Raw genomic sequence first — 16,285 nt, forward strand, 5'->3', positions numbered from 1 at the left:
GAATGCTTAAAGAGAATATTAACGTTGGTATAAGATAAAAGACTATATTAAATAAAAAATAAATTGAAAAAAATTGAATCTTTATTACATATAAAATCAACCTAACTTTTAAGTTTAAGAGATAAAGAAAAGTCATGAAAGTTAACCGTTTAAATGAAGATGGCTTTCACGGTGCTTGAGACCATGTTGTGAAATGGCACGATACCTTGCTTTTTCTGTGTATAAACGCATGAACTATACCATTCTAAGAATTATATTATGATTATGGAAAATAAAGAATAAACTTTATATTTTACCCCAAACCTTTGTATCTTGTAAATATTTTATCTTTACTTCAACTTAGACTATTATTTTACATACAACAACATAATTTCAATTTTTTACAAAGTAAATTATACAAAATATACTTGTTTTCTTACAAAGGTGTGGGAGTCCAAATTAGTCTAATAACTTGACGAATTTAAAAGGAAAATTTTGAATTGGTTCGCATAATTGATTTATAATATTTTTTTTACCACTTGATTTAGTCTAGATTAAAAAATGAAAATCTGATCGATTTAATTTGAATTCTAGACTTTGATTTTAAAAATTCAAGCTGATTCGGTTCTTCAAATCATAATATATAGGTTTAATGTTTTGGTAGGTCTCTATTTTTGTTTAGAATCTCAAATAGGTCTTCTTTTTTGTCAGCTTCTCAATTGGATTCTTGTTTTTGTAAAATTTAAGTCATTAGAGGTCTTCCCTCAAATTAGATAAACGACGTTTAAAATGGCATTACGTGACATGCTGAGGATATTGTTTTAAATGACGTGTCATTAAAAACAAAAACTTGTGTAAAGTGTATTTTATATTAAAAATTAGAGTGTAAAGAGGGGAAATCAAATTTAATTAAGGGCAAAGTGGACAATACAAATAAAATTTAGTGCAGTCCTGCAATTGAAAAAGAAGTGCCAATTCAGAATTTTGGGTTGATGAAGAGCCACCGTCCCTCAGAGCTGTGGCAGCGACTGCCTTCAGATGCTTCATTCGGTGAAGTAACTCCTTCCCTTCATCACCTTCCATCACCATCTTCACAACCCTCGCAATTTCTCCTCTTTCCACACCCATTCTCACCAATTGCCACTCTCACTGCCACTTTCATGCCTTCACTGACAAAAACGACATTCATCTTCTGCTCAGTGAAGAGTGGCCAAGCCACCAAGGGCACACCACTCACCACACTTTCAAGAATCGAGTTCCAATCATAGTGGCTGCACATCCAACCACATCAAACAACAAACACCAATATCAAATTGAACAAAAACGAGTGCCCGACGCCCATGGAGCTTCGTATTAGGGTTCGTGGTGGCTAAGGTCGTGCCCAGCGCCCATGGCACCTTCGTGGGAAGTCGCGACTGCGGAGGAGGCGGCGATGTCGTTGGCAAGGAGCTCTATGTTGGTGGTGGTTTTTCTCTCGACAGCGAGCACCAACCTCTGACACGCCCCTGGGTTTGTGGACACCGTGAAAGCCGACATTGAAATCTACGATACAACTACGAACAAGTGAAGCACTAAACCCACGACACAACGTATAAGAAGAAATCTCTTTACAGAAAAAATCTATTCACAGAAGCAAACATAAAAAAGGGCAAAGTGAGAAATTAATGGGAAAGTGAAAAGAAAATTTCAAAAACCAAAGAGAACAAAGTAAAAACCATTACCAATTAAAAGCTGCGATTTACAGATGAAAATTTGAAGAGAGAAATTGAGAGAAATGGGAAGATACTATTGACAGAGGGCAAAGAAATCTATTTTACATAGTGTTTGGTGATTCCTTTTGAAATCCAGTGTTTTTCAACCATGAACCCTAATTTCACAATTCAACAAAATCACTGGTTTTTTTCCTCTCAATAACCCTAATTTCACATTCCTCAATTGTAGAGAAAGGCTTTAATTTCTTTTTCCCAATTTGCTCTCAATTTTTAATTTAGAAATTACAAAATACACGTCACAATCATTTATAAACCCACGTCATTTAAAACAATACACTAACTATGCCACGTAACCCAAACCTAAACAGTCGTTTGTCCAATTTGACAGCAATTCTCTAATTGCTTCAATTTTACAAAAACAAGAATTCAATTGAGACGCCGAAAAATAAAAATAAACCTATTTAAAATTCTGGACAAAAATATATATATATATATACACACACACGAGTCTAAGACTCTAATCTAACTCATTTAAATTTTTTATTTATTTTCACGTTGACACACTCTATTCACATTTCATAATCAAATTTTATTTTACTTTTTTATTATTTTAATAATAATAATAATAACAATAAATTTAATGACTACGAATCTTTAAATTATTTTCCATAGAAATTACTTATAAAAGTTATTCATAAATAAAATTATTATTTTAATAAGAAACCTACACATTTTTTGTTAATTTAAAATAATTTTACTATTTAATAAAATACATAACCATTTCATTTCTTTAATAAAAAATAACTATATAATTCTCCAATTTAAAATAACTCTATAACTCTTATATTTCGTATCTCTATATAATTATTTATATATTTTTTAAGTTATAATATATATTTTTACATATAAAAACGAGGACATACAATATGTTTTCGCTAGTTAATTAATTATTAAATAGCCATAATAATTTATGAAGTGGTGTAATCCATTGAAGTTTAATCAGCATCCTTTTCTTATGTTGTGATTATTATTTTATATAGTAATTTTTGCCCTTGGTTTTTGGCGTGTTACTTTCATAGCTAACTCTTCGTTTTCTTCTTCTTTTGCTTCGTTAATCTTTTGCAGAATCAGTTAGGAAATTTCGTGGAACCGATTTCTGGTGTTGATGATGCATCAACAGTGGGTATTATTGCTGCGATTGCTTGTGGGGATCAATTTCTGGTATTATTGCATCAGGGCTTGGGTTTCCTTTTTTTGGGGTTGGGGAAATTTTGTGGTTATGTTTATCCAATGATACTGCGTTTGCTATCCTTTAACTTTACTTGTTTTACTTTCTTCAATTATTTACCTCTGGAGTGCTGAATTTAGATTATAACCGTACAGTTTGGGCCCCTTTATTTTAATGTAACAATGAATGATTGCTTGATTAAACAAGTATCTGTCTCTGTGAGCCAGTACGTGTCAGAGCTATGCCTGGTAGTTTGGAAGGTGTGTACATTCTGCAACCCCGAACTTGGGCTTAATAAAATTAAGAATTTTATCATCAGTTTAAGTGGTTCCATGTGGGTTATTCAATTGACTTCTGGGTCCGTTTTTAAAATATATGCATTTTGTTTTTAAGGGTATAAATGTGGGCATTGCATTCATGTCCGTGAGTTGTTTCAGTTCTTATTTCTCTTATGGAGGGTGAATGTCTTGTGTCTTGGTGTGTAAATTCTTGTGCACAAAAATGGTTGTTTTTCTGTGGTTTCTGTGTGGTGTGATGTGAGTGCTTCTTTCCTTTTCTCTTTCTTAATTTTCCCTTTTATGTCTATGATTTAATCTGTAACATCAATTTCTGCTGTGGACTTAATGGAGTTCCTATTTCTGGTACAATGTTGGTGTTCTTTGTATGTTGAATTTGTCTGAATGTATGTTTTTAATTTGAGCCTTTGATTTTAAAATTACACGCTGTTTGGCGGTTTTTGTTTTTGAAATAGAATGGCATTGCTGATAACTTGCTAGGAATATATTCACTTCACTTTCTTGTTATTGTAAATTATGTGTTTCTATCTTCATCGTTTTCTTTCTTTGGGCGGGATGTTCTTGAGCTTTCTTGCCAGGGAAGGTTGATAATCACTGGGGTAGTGTGGGGTGGCTCACGCCATAGAGTATAGAAGGTTTCCTCCTATGATTACATTTCTTTTGTTTCTCAGTTACACATCAGTAGTGGAATTCTCTTGTAACCAGAGCTTATCCTGAGTTTTCTTCATCAATTCTTTAAAAAACCGTTCCTATACGCTCGGTATTCTAGCTCCTGATTCAGGACATTGTTGTTTATATCATGAATTAAATTGCTGGATTGTAAGCTCTTACAAGTTAAGTTGTCCCTTTGCTGACGAGTCTCTCGTACTTTCGGGTAATCTTCTTTGACTTGGTTTTAAAAAACGCTAATTCCCTTTTCTCCTATACGACTCCATCTCCTCTGTGTCTCAGCTCTGCAACCCTCAGTTCTTTTTGCTGCTTCCAACCTTGACCACCCCACCTCTACCCTGCATAGCTTCCGTTCTGTGCTGTAACCTGCGCTGCCGCTACCTCCCCTTCTTTGGCTCTACAAAGCGCAAACTGTGAATAACTCCTGCCTCCTCTCACCCTGCATCTCTGCACCCTACTTTGTATCTGACTTATGAACTTATTGAGCTTTTTGTTTTGTCATTTAGATCTTAGGACTTGTAGTTTTTTCAGTTTAAGTTTCTTTAGAGGTTGTTTTCTTTTCTCTGGTATGTTTTATTCACACACACACACACACACACACACACATATATATATATATATATATTCATTTTGGGAATGGTCTTACTGTACAAATCACAAACTCCAAGTTAGAAGTTTTCACCACCCTCTCAATTCTAGGTAGAATCTCAAGTTTAACAACACTTATCTCAAGGGTCTCTTTATGTTGATGACACTGTTGAAAGTCCCACATCGACTAGAGATAAGGTCAATTTATAATATATAAGTGAGTGCAAACCTCACCTTACAAGTTGGTTTTGTGGGATTGAGTTAGATTTAAAGTCCACTTCTTAACATGGTATTAGAGTTATGGTTAGAGCCTATCCTAGCGATATTTGTTGTTTGTTGGGCATGTTGTTCCGCCCGCTATCAGGTTGTTGTCGGACCACCCATTAATGTCTAGTCTCATGCTCGAGATGATGTCTATACCTCGGCATAAGGGGGGGTGTTGGAAGTCCCACATCGACTAGAGATAAGGTCAATTTATAATATATAAGTGGGTGCAAACCTAATCTTACAAGCTGGTTTTGTGGGGTTGGGTTAGACTTAATGTCCACTTCTTAACAGACACAAATGGAGAGAGACTCAAGAGTGTTGAACATCAGTGTTGACTAGATGGGATGCAACCAATTAGTTCGAGAAGCTATTGGTTGGCAAATGGAGGGGACGATGAGGAAAATGACAAATTGAGTAGAAACTATGCTTAGAAGTTGAAGAGGGGAAATGGAAGGAGAAGAGAACATTGAGGATAGTTAAAACATGGGGCTAGGGCTTGGTGATCGAGGAAAACAAAGAAGGTAGGATCAAGTGAAGTGAGTTGAGGTATGAATAGGGTGTTAATTTGAAATAATTTACTTGTTAGATGCAATGAAGGTTGACATAATGGGGGCATGTTTGGAAGGGAGGGCTTTAAATTTGGTTACAATGGAGGAAGGTTGACACAACGGTGGCATGTTTGAAAGGGGGGCTTTAAATCGGTTACAATGGAGGAACCAATGGTGGCCGTGATGAATTGGTTGACTATTTGACAAGTTTTGTTTGAAAAATTTGTTATATTCATCAAAGAATCCTTGTGAGCAAGATGTCAAACGCGAGAAGGGTGTTTATTAATGGGTAGAAAGAGGAAGTTAAAATGATGGGTGCAAGAGTGTTGATTGCATTCATGGTGTTAGTGTGGAAGGTGGAAGATCACAAAACTTGGGTCATACGACATGGAGTTTGACATAGAAAATTGGGCTTTTTCTCAACAAATCCATGTTAAGTGGGAGGTGAACAAAATTCTAGGACATATACTGAGAACAATATCAAAAGGGGGAACCAACTGCTTTGAGAGTAACCAGTCATACCCGCATGAGATTAGTGCCATAAGAATTAACAGAACAAGTTTGATTGGTACTTGCGTATTATGAGGTGCTCAAGTCCTACATCTAGTAGTGTGGGATGCTCGGTGGAGTATTTATATGTTTGGTTCTCCTCCAGTAATAGCTAGCTTTTGATGATGAGCTTCCCAAATGTTTGGGTGGTTATCAATTGGTATCAGATTTTGGATGTTGGTGTCCTGAAAAGGGCTACCTTTGGGGAGGGTCTGACCAAAGAGGAAGTTGAGTGAAGTGTCAGAGTGAAAGTCGCTGAAATGTCAACTCTTATGGGTGGTGCTATAGAAGGGACATAGGTATTATAAGGTAAGTCCCAGACAGAGTGGTATCGATGCTTGGTGGAGTAGTTATGATATCAGAAATTTAAGGAGACTTCTGGATTAATTTGGTTACTACAATGCTTTTATTCAAGAATTTTGGGGCAATTGCCAAGCATCTAATCCAACTCTCAAAGAACAGTTTTTAAGTTGGTAGGGGAGGCACAAAGGACCTTCAAGCAGTAGAAAACAGCCATGGAAAGCCTTCAAGCACAAAGGGTCTTCATTGACAGGGAAATGAATATAAGTGAGGAGATGGGGGGTGAGCAATCACTTGGGTGTTGTGAGGGTTGGCTTGTGGCATGAAGAAGAGGAGGTGTCTTTCTCTACGTGTTTTAGTTCCACTTCTTCAGTGAAGTTCTCTTGTAGTGGGGGATTCAAGGCAATAGATATAGTTTCTGTCCAATTGATATTGATATCATGTTGGCCCCAAGTGAATAATACAATGGTTCCTCTTTATTTATATTATTGGATTTAGTGTCCGTTTGGACAACTTTTGTAATGAGCTCGTCTTCCAATGAAAAATGAGAAGAAAAAGATGAGCTTCTTCATTAGTTACAATTAGCTTATGCATAAGTTAAAAATAAAAATTTAGAGAAGTTTTATGAGGAAATTTCTATAGATTAATTTGTACAGAAGTTAATTTTAGCTCATGCAGAAAATCATTTATTTTTTCTTATTTTTCTCTTCTAGAAGTGTTATGGGAAAGTATGTTCAAACGGACCCCTGTTTACACTTTCTCTGAAGCCCTTGCCAGTTGTCTTCATTGGATTAAGTATGGAGACTTTAGTCCTTGATTTTCTTGAGTAAATACAAACAGCCAATATAGTTCCTTTTCTTTCCGAAAATCTTAGTCTTTTATATCCTGCACACAACAAACACGACGGCTTGTTAAGTTTAAAAGCATGTTAATACTCATCTTTATTTGTGTAACTCTATAATCTCTTATTTATTCCGAACTTTGGCATGCATCTTATATATTTAGAACTTATAAAGGATAGACAAATAATATAGTTTAGACATTCTCTATAATTTCTTATATATTCAGAACTTATGCATGCATCTTCTAGTGTTCTCTTTGCCTTTTGATTGATTACCTATGGAAGTGCTTGGGTAAAATGCTTATGCTCATTGAGATAAAGCAATTATTTCAATTCATCAACGCATTTTCTTGGCATGTACTGACAGATTATTTATGATGATGATTGTGTGAAACAGATTAATCTTGCAAGTTTGGTTTGCTTGCTTGGTTTTGGTTTGAATTTGAAGTGGTTTTAATGGGAAATATACTGAATCTGAACAATTCCAAGACTAGATGGAATTACTCCTATGAGGTTTTGCAAGGTGAATCGTGCAAGAGACGGAGGTTGTCATCAAACTCTTGTGAGGATAATGAAAGACTGATTCCTCTCCTTCCTGATGAGATAACAATACAGATACTAGCTAGAGTTCCTCGAATTTATTATTTGAATCTGAAGTTAGTTTGCCGTGCTTGGAAGGCAACCCTTGTGAGCTCTGAGCTATTTAGTGTGAGAAAAGGCCTTGGAACTATGGAGGAGTGGCTCTACATTTTGACAAAAGTGAAGGATGATAAGCTTTTATGGTATGCCTTGGACCCTCTTTCTAGAAGATGGCAAAGGTTGCCACCAATGCCTAAAGTAGGGTTTGAAGATGAAACAAAGAAAGGTTTAATTTCCTTTCCCCTTCGGATGTGGAGCATGATGGGTTCAAGTATTAGAATTGTTGATGTCATTATGAGCTGGCTGGGGAGGAGAGATGCCCTGGACTGGATGCCATTTTGTGGTTGCTCAATAGGAGCCGTTGATGGTTGCATCTATGCATTAGGAGGATTTTCAAGAGCTTCAGCAATGAAATCTGTTTGGCAGTATGATCCCATTAAAAACTCCTGGGCCGAGGCTAGTTCAATGTCAGTTGGTAGAGCCTATTCCAAGACAGGTATATTAAATAATAAGCTCTATGTCGTTGGTGGGGTTACAAGGGGTCGTGGTGGACTAAGCCCTCTACAATCTGCAGAAATGTATGACCCTCATACAGGCATGTGGTCCCAATTACCTAGCATGCCTTTTGCTAGAGCTCAAGTGTTGCCAACTGCATTTTTGGCTGACTTACTCAAGCCTATTGCCACAGGAATGGCTTCATACAGGGGAAGGTTATTTGTGCCTCAGAGTTTGTATTGCTGGCCATTTTTTGTTGATGTTGGGGGTGAAGTATATGATCCAAATATAAATTCATGGCTTGAAATGCCAATCGGCATGGGTGAAGGCTGGCCTGCAAGGCAAGCTGGAACAAAATTGAGTGTTACTGTCAATGATGATCTATACGCACTCGATCCTTCAAATTCTCTTGACAGTGCAAAGATCAAGGTATATGATTATGAAGATGATACTTGGAAAGTTGCAGCAGTAGATGTTCCTATTCATGATTTCACCGATTCAGAATCTCCTTATCTCTTGGCTGGTTTACTTGGAAAACTTCATATAATTACTAAAGATGCTAATCACAATATTACAGTGTTGCAGGCTGACATGCAACATGAACATGCTGAGTCAGCTTTCTCCCAATCAATAATCTCTTCACCAGATAACTCAATCACTGAAGATGCTGAATCTTCTGCACAAAGTCAAGGAGAATTTTGGAAGGTTCTTGCAACTAGGAGTGGTAGATCTGCTGAACTAGTCAACTGTCAATCCCTTAAAATTTGAATCTTTTTTTGGGTAGGTGTAGTTTACAGTCCTCTTGTGGTTATAATTTCTGAGTGTATCTCTGTTGGCATGATTGCTTACAAGCCAGTAGGTTGGGTGAAATTTCAAAGTTGTAAATGATTTCCTTTACAGATGATTCATAAGATGTGTAACCAATAAAACAAAAACTTAGAACTACACGGAGCAAGAACATCATTCAAACAAACACTACAAAATGAACACACCCCTTATGCTAGCGGTTAATGTGGTTGATAGTTTCATTTATTGTTATCTATTGGACTAGGTTTTTACTATTCACCTTTTTTAACGAAAACAAATACACGTTACCGAGTAATTTAATAACTCTGTAAATACAATTGAAGGGAAAAGCAAGAACGAAAACCAATTTGAAGTTTATCGAAGGAGAGAGAAATTTCACCAGTTAGAAACAACTTTATATCCATTAAGGTTATAAGATGAGGAATTTTAAGGAAAAAAAAGGGAAAAAAATAAATTGGTATTTATAATAAGAAGCATTTGAATTATTATATTAAATGACTTATTTACTCATGAAAAAAGTATATTTAGAGAGCTTGTTAAAAAATCTGTAGAATAAAGTGAGACACAATGAGAGAGAGAATAGTAGAAAACAACCTAGACCCTGCTACAAATAGGTATAACTAAAAAAGCAACCTTTTAATAAAGTCTATTCTAAGCTTATTTTTAGTTTATTCTAATACCATCAAAGGGCTTCTTATGCACTCTTCACCACTGGATGATACAATAATTATTTGGTGCATTTAGCCAACATTTTGCTGCTTTGTCTCTTCCTTTGATGTAAGCTTCTTTCATTGTTTACAAGTTTCTCTGTATCCAAGAATCATCTAGGTCCTGACAGTTCATCTGGGGGAATATTTGAGGATGAGTTTAATAATGGCCAGTAAGCATGGTGGAGACTGGAGGGGTCAAAATTTTGTTGGATTATATCCTCTTTTTGCCACCATTTTTCCCATTTTTCTGCCAAACCTTCACCCTCTAGCATTCTCACCACCTCAGACATCTTTGGTCTTTCGAAAGAGGAGCTTTGTGTGCATAGCAAGGCCACTTGGATCAACTCTTCTACTTCCTCCTCCTCATATTTTCCATCCAAATCTGCATCCACCAGTGTCTTCAACCTCTTTTCTTTCAATAGTCCTTTTACCTGAGATAAAAAAATAATGTCATTTTCCAACAAAAACCATTAACGATTGGTGTTAACTCCAGTGCATAGCTAATGCAACAACCACAAACTAAACAGCAACGAGGAAGATGAGGTTCTAGAAATTGAAACAGAAAAAGGAATACATAACAATTCTTTATTTTGTTTCAAAGCAAAGGTAGTTTTACAACAACACAAAAACCAGAAGAAGCACAAAGAGAGGTTTCAAAATTTCAACCAATATATAGAAGAATAAACGAGAACTCCTCATCCTGTGCTGAAACAAGAATATTTAGTGCAGATATATTTCCTTCTATTAGTTCACCTTCAACTAATAAATTTTTTGGAAAAAAAAAACACATGACTGACAGTGGAACAAGAAGTACTAATACCATAGTTTTTTGCAAACATAATACCTACCCAATCGAGCAACATGACATCATCATCATTGGCAAGACGTGCTAAATCAAAAGCCCTCTGTCCAGTTATTAGTTCAAGAAGCATCACACCATATCCAAAAACATCAGTCTTCTCTGAAGACTTTCCAGTTGAGAGGTACTCAGGAGCAATGTGGCCAATAGTACCACGTACCGCAGTAGTAACATGAGTATCTTTGTAATTCATTAGCTTTGCTAAACCAAAATCTCCAACAACTGCTTCAAAGTCCTCATCCAACAATATATTTGCAGCTTTCACATCACGATGAATAATCTTTGGATCACAATGATCATGCAAATAAGCAAGGCCCCTTGCAGCTCCTAGAGCAATACCCTTCCGTTTTGACCATTCAAGTGGTGGTTGTGCTTCCGGACGATCTACATAAATACAATATATATGCATAAAAGCATTTTTAATTTGAAAGCATATAGAAATTTAACAAGAAATTCTAGCAGATTTTCTGCTATTTAGCAAAAGAGATGATTTGGATTCTCTATTTTGACCAAGATTAAATGATGTAGTCAAGCAAAATTGGATGAATGTGTGAACAAAATTCAGTTAGGATCAAACGTAAGCTTCTGATATAACATATCAGACATACATAATTTTTATTTCACAAAGAATAAGTAAGAAATATTGCAAAAGATTTGAAGTGAAAAAGTTTGCATAGCAACCAAAAAATACTGGGTTTTTTCTTTTTGAACTTGAGAAACAGATTTGGGTAAATGAAAAGGTTCTTTTCATATCACATTAATCCTCTCTGATAAAGTAGACTGGTAAGGATACCTCGTAAACATGAAGCTACACTTCCATTAACCATGAAAGGGTACACAAGCAAACGTTCAGTAGTTGTCATGCAAAAACCATGCAGGCGAAGCAGATTTCGATGCACAGCCATGCTGATCATTTCCACTTCCGTTTGAAATTGCATCTCCCCACCCTGGGTTCGTTCCTCTTTAAGTCTTTTTACTGCTACAAGATCTCCATTTGTTAAGCGTCCTTTATAAACCTTGCCAAATCCACCTCTACCAAGAATGTTTTTGTTGTTAAAGCTATCTGTTGCAACTTGCAGTTCGCGCAATGAAAACCTTCTAAGCTGACCAAGATGAACTTCAGGATCCTCCTCAGCTGCCAGTGAAGGACAAAAAAAAAAAATCAGTCATTTATGGCTATCACATGCAGCTTTGATCACTAAGTAACTTTTAATCAACGAACCTGCAACATCAGAGAAAAAGTCATGTGGTTTCCTTCTTTTACAATAAACAAATGTAATCACAGGAGCTGCAAACAACAGTGCAGCACCCACAGCAACTGCTCCAGCAATGATTCCAATAACACGGTTATTCTTACCTACATGGATTAACAGGATTAAATGGGAAACTACTACTCAGTTCAAAAACTTTTCTTCCCGTTCAATAGCACAGGAAAAAGTTCAACATTATTATTAACCCAACTTTTCTTCTATCTAGAGTACACCCTCCGCACTTCAGGCTTCTGCCTCTTCTGATTCAGCGATAAGATCATCAGCACATGTACCTTAAGCATGCAGAGGTTATGTTTACGGTATTTACACCATCAAAGTGTTGGGAATCCAAGTGTGAGTCCAAGTTCCATATTGGATAGATATGAGAAAGGAGAGCAGTATATAAAGGTAAAAAACCCATTAACCCATTGTCTTAAGGTTTTGGGTAAAGAGTGATGTCCATCCCTTATATAGTTGGCTTAGAACTTGTCAGATTAAAAAGATTCGAAGCCAAAAATCATTTACAGAATAAGCATTTGTGAAAATACCACGGACCTACCTTTCAATTGTAAAAAGGGTGATGGAAATATTTGAAGTTGGAATGGAATGGATGCATCATGTTAAAGAAACGTAAGTGAATACCACCAAAATAATTCAGAGGGCATTTTTAAGAGTTATATTTTTTCACCTTATATTTTTATGTCAGGTTATTCTTTAAAAAATTAAATTCATTACCAAGCAGAAAACAGATACAAACAAACCTGAAGAATTTGCTGGTGGTGCAGCAGCTGGTGGAGATTGAGTGTCTATATTATTCAATAGGGGGTTACTCCTAAAACTGTAATGACAAAGAAATAGGTGAATAAAATTTTGATATCTCATCCCAGATAATATTATTAGTATATATAAATATAGTAAACTAATGGTAATAGTAATAGTAATGTGTTGCATAAAAAATGATAGGATTCTACTGAACCAAACTGGCTGTTGGCTAACCGTTGTAGTGTGATTCTTTCAGTGTGCTTATGGAAACAAAGTTAAATTGTACCAACCTGATGGGAGTAAAATATGAAAAAGAACCATTGGTTGGGACATCTCCTGTTAAGTTGTTGTTCGATAAATCACTAGATTCAATAATCATGTGTCAGGTTACACAAAATAGGATTGCAATGTATCAAGACATAGGAGTAAAACTCACAGCACTTGCAGTTTATCGACATTGGTCAGAGGCATAGGAATTTTTCCTGACAAGCTGTTATTGTTGAGACGCCTGATTCAGGGAGCAGAGCCATTTAGTTTTCAAGATAATAAACTAATAACAGAAGAGTAACAAAACAAGACAACAAAAACAATCATTAAGTAGAAAGTGTAGTGAGTGTGTGCTTATGTCACGTAATAGCTTGTTTGTAACTTGTATAAGCATCTATGTCATGTGATTGTGCAGAGTCATTCTTCTCTGTAGCAAGAAGATTTGTTGGAACTCAAATGTGATTGAGGAATATGTAGGAATATAAATCTTATGAATGCTAAAAAAGAAGAAACAGCATTGAAACTGATCTACATAAGCTCTGCAGATTAAAGATATGAGATCAAGGAAAGAATTTCATACAGGAAACGTAGTTTTTTAAGGTTGGCTAATTCGACTGGAATTTGACCAGTAATTTTGTTCGAGTAAAGATCCAAGCTCACCAAGTTTGTCAAACCCCCAAGCTCAATTGGGATTTTCCCAGTTATATTATTACTATAAAGTTCCCTGTCAAAAGAAAGATATTCAGATTTGGGCAGAGAAAGATCCTGTGAATAACTAAAAGATATTCATATACATTATGGTTTAAATGGAAATCAAATCATAACCGTTAATATCAATGGCATTAAAGAGTAGAAGAATTTGAACTCCCACCCTCACTCCAATTTGTCTACTTGCTCATTACCATGTCAAGTGAAGTAAAGACTAACCAACTCCAATAAACATTGAAAATTGGCATTCAAGACATGCTTAGTAAATATATCCGCTGCATTATCGAACAAATGTTTGCACCACAACATTACCAACAACAACTAAATCTCAAATAGATCTTTTACGTCAATGTATTTGGTCTTGGGATAATGAGTATTCTAAGTTAAGTGAATAGGCATTTTGACTACCGCAAATAACAAGAACATCTTGTGTTAGTCCAAGTTGACTAACCAAATCTTGAAGTCAAATAGTAACCTTTTACATCATCTATAGATGAAAGATGTTCTACTTTAGCTATAGATAATACAGCAATTGATTGATGTATTGCTTTCTAACTGATAGCACAGCTACAAACAATAAAGATATCCAAGAAAGAGACCTTTAATCAAGATGAACACCATAATCTGAATCAGTGCACACCAAGTTTTTATTATTAGCTCTATCTCTAATCTTATGTATGTTTACTCCATGTAACAGAAGCTAAATTAGGTTTAGTAAATTCTATAACATACTTAAGGTTGTCGACTACTCTAGTATAAGGAATATCATACATAATTCACTTCCGTCATTTGTGGGAAAGGTCTGAAGCTAAAAATGTGCAGGAAAAAGTGTAGAAACATTTCAACTTTCAAGAAAATTTTCAGCATATTACTTTTGTGATAAGAATAATCTTCATGCTTGACTGCCTCTGTGAGTCTTAAAACCAAAAATTTTCATAGTTGCACCCACTTCTTTCATTTCAAAACATATCATTAACATAATGTAACAAGTATATAAAGATCGTCAGGAATTTTCTGAATGATAGTTATCATATTGACTTTTAGAATAATCTTGCTTAATCACATCTGATTCAGCCATCAATATCGTATCCCTTTCTTAACTTACAAGTATTGCAAATTTGGGAGTTGACCAAGCTGTGCAACAAGCTCACCCGAAAGATTTGCATTTCCAAGATCACTACCCAACAAAAGAAAAGTGGTTTTTCACTGTATGAGCACTCTGTTACGAACCAAATAATTTTAGGACCTATGATAAATTTCACAAAACTACAAGTAAAAATAACATAAATATCTTACACACGGATCACGCTATTGTCATTATTGCATGTAACATGAAACCATGTGCAAGGATTGACAAGGGTAGAATCCCAACTTTGAAGAACATTATTGGGATCATTCATATTGCCCCTCAATGCAGACAGGGCATCACCTGTCATAGAAGTAATATTCAAGTTCAATTAAACACACTTCATATATTAAATAAACAGGAGTAGAAAAATCAAACAGGTGTTTCTAAAGAAATTTTGAGAAATACAGGAAGTAAAGAGATAAGTCCAAGTTCCTCAAGAACATTTTAGTCATATAGAGCACCAACACACTATACAAATATTTAAGACCGAAATTTCTCCTCCAAAATAAAGATTGCTTTCTATTTCGTCCTTAACTATGTTTCAGTTTATTCCCCTAATTGTTGTTTTCACATTGCATGCTAACTCCTCCATTTCTATTACTCAATCTAATATATGAGCCAGAAACAATAAAGCTGAAAGGCAACAACAAGAACAGAAACAGTAAAAAAGAAAAAAGTAAAAACCCACCTTCTTGGTTGCCAGAAACCTTGACCATGAAGTCAAGCACTAAAAATGCACAAAGAAGAAACAAACACCTGAAAGATGAAATCACTTGCTTCATGTTGCCCCTTCTCTTCACTCATGCACATGCACTTGAATATCCCTCATACAGAGCCCCTCTCAAGGACTAGGTGATATCCGTTATACCCTTCAAGCCCATAAGCAAATTGACCAAAAGAAATCTCAGTCAACTCAGTTACACCAACACTAAATTGGGATATGGAGAAAAGACAGGAGAGGCAAGTCTATGAATGTTGCATTTTCTGGCCCAGATATTTCTTCATTTTGTTATTCTTCTGTCACTTGTTTCTATTCTTGATTTCAAGAAAATTGTGATGAGAAAGTAAGTTTCATATAGTATTAGGAAGTAGGTTTATTGGTCATTGATTTCAAAGGCAAGTTTTAAATCTTACTTGTATATTATAATAATTATAAAAATCCAACCTTTAGAAGAATTTGCATGTGTTAGAAGTTTGAATAGAGAAGTATGAGGAAAGGGTCAAAAACGCGCCCTTGGAGACTTAGGACGGTCCCCACGACGACAATGCCCTGTGCATACGAAGATGTTTCTGCATAATTAATTGCGACATTTTGTTTGTCTGGGTTTACTTATCTGTTGTCATACATGGAGTCAATGTAAGCTATTGCTTATACACTTATAAGCTAATTTACTTTGACTTTCAGTCTCTTACTGTATTATTATTATTATAATTATTATTATTATTATAATTATTATTATTATTATTATTATTATTATTATTAATTAGCATTATAATTATTATTATTATTATTATTATTATTATTTTGACTTCTACTTTTTAGGTTGATGAGGTGAAATTATCCTTTCAATGCAACCTATATGGCCCAAGAGTGGAGAGTAAAAATATATTTTTTGATGAATTTTAATTTTAAATTAGAAGACACTCTCCCTAATTCAATAATTCTAAAAATTTGAAATAGG

At 35.2% G+C, this 16,285-nt stretch overlaps 1 protein-coding gene, 1 long non-coding RNA gene and 1 pseudogene across 6 annotated transcripts; 1 reads left to right on the forward strand and 2 right to left on the reverse strand.

Moving 5' to 3' along the window:
* Positions 1 to 857: 857 nt before the first annotated feature.
* LOC148205818 (uncharacterized) lies at positions 858 to 1,904 on the reverse strand. The gene is made up of 2 exons (XR_015785784.1): positions 1,701 to 1,904; positions 858 to 1,599 (listed from the first exon to the last, which is right to left on the reverse strand). It is a non-coding gene; the product is annotated as an uncharacterized LOC148205818 (long non-coding RNA).
* Positions 1,905 to 2,736: 832 nt separating this feature from the next.
* LOC124834633 (F-box/kelch-repeat protein At1g22040 pseudogene) lies at positions 2,737 to 9,149 on the forward strand (annotated as a pseudogene). 3 transcript variants are annotated; one of them, XR_015783369.1, is made up of 2 exons: positions 2,737 to 2,912; positions 7,375 to 9,149. The product of XR_015783369.1 is annotated as an F-box/kelch-repeat protein At1g22040 pseudogene, transcript variant X1 (transcript). The 3 variants fall into 3 exon arrangements; XR_015783371.1 differs by lacking the exon at positions 2,737 to 2,912 and adding an exon at positions 2,958 to 3,179; XR_015783370.1 differs by lacking the exon at positions 2,737 to 2,912 and adding an exon at positions 3,213 to 3,455.
* A 339-nt stretch (positions 9,150 to 9,488) lies between these two features.
* On the reverse strand, positions 9,489 to 15,713 carry LOC124834631 (BRASSINOSTEROID INSENSITIVE 1-associated receptor kinase 1-like). Of its 2 annotated transcripts, none has more exons than XM_047309365.2 (11): positions 15,292 to 15,713; positions 14,771 to 14,903; positions 14,580 to 14,651; positions 13,347 to 13,490; positions 12,936 to 13,007; positions 12,790 to 12,861; positions 12,499 to 12,575; positions 11,710 to 11,844; positions 11,281 to 11,622; positions 10,477 to 10,871; positions 9,489 to 10,059 (listed from the first exon to the last, which is right to left on the reverse strand). In XM_047309365.2, exons 1-11 carry the CDS (start codon positions 15,383 to 15,385, stop codon positions 9,739 to 9,741), a joined length of 1,857 nt encoding a protein of 618 aa, XP_047165321.2. In that variant the 5' UTR covers positions 15,386 to 15,713; the 3' UTR covers positions 9,489 to 9,738. The 2 variants fall into 2 exon arrangements, with proteins under 2 accessions (XP_047165321.2, XP_087959982.1); XM_088103856.1 differs by having other exon boundaries at positions 15,360 to 15,712.
* Positions 15,714 to 16,285: the final 572 nt, after the last annotated feature.

Source organism: Vigna umbellata, chromosome 1, assembly GCF_029865625.1.
Source record: "Vigna umbellata cultivar VRB3 chromosome 1, Vumbellata_1.0, whole genome shotgun sequence".
Lineage (NCBI taxonomy): Eukaryota > Viridiplantae > Streptophyta > Magnoliopsida > Fabales > Fabaceae > Vigna > Vigna umbellata.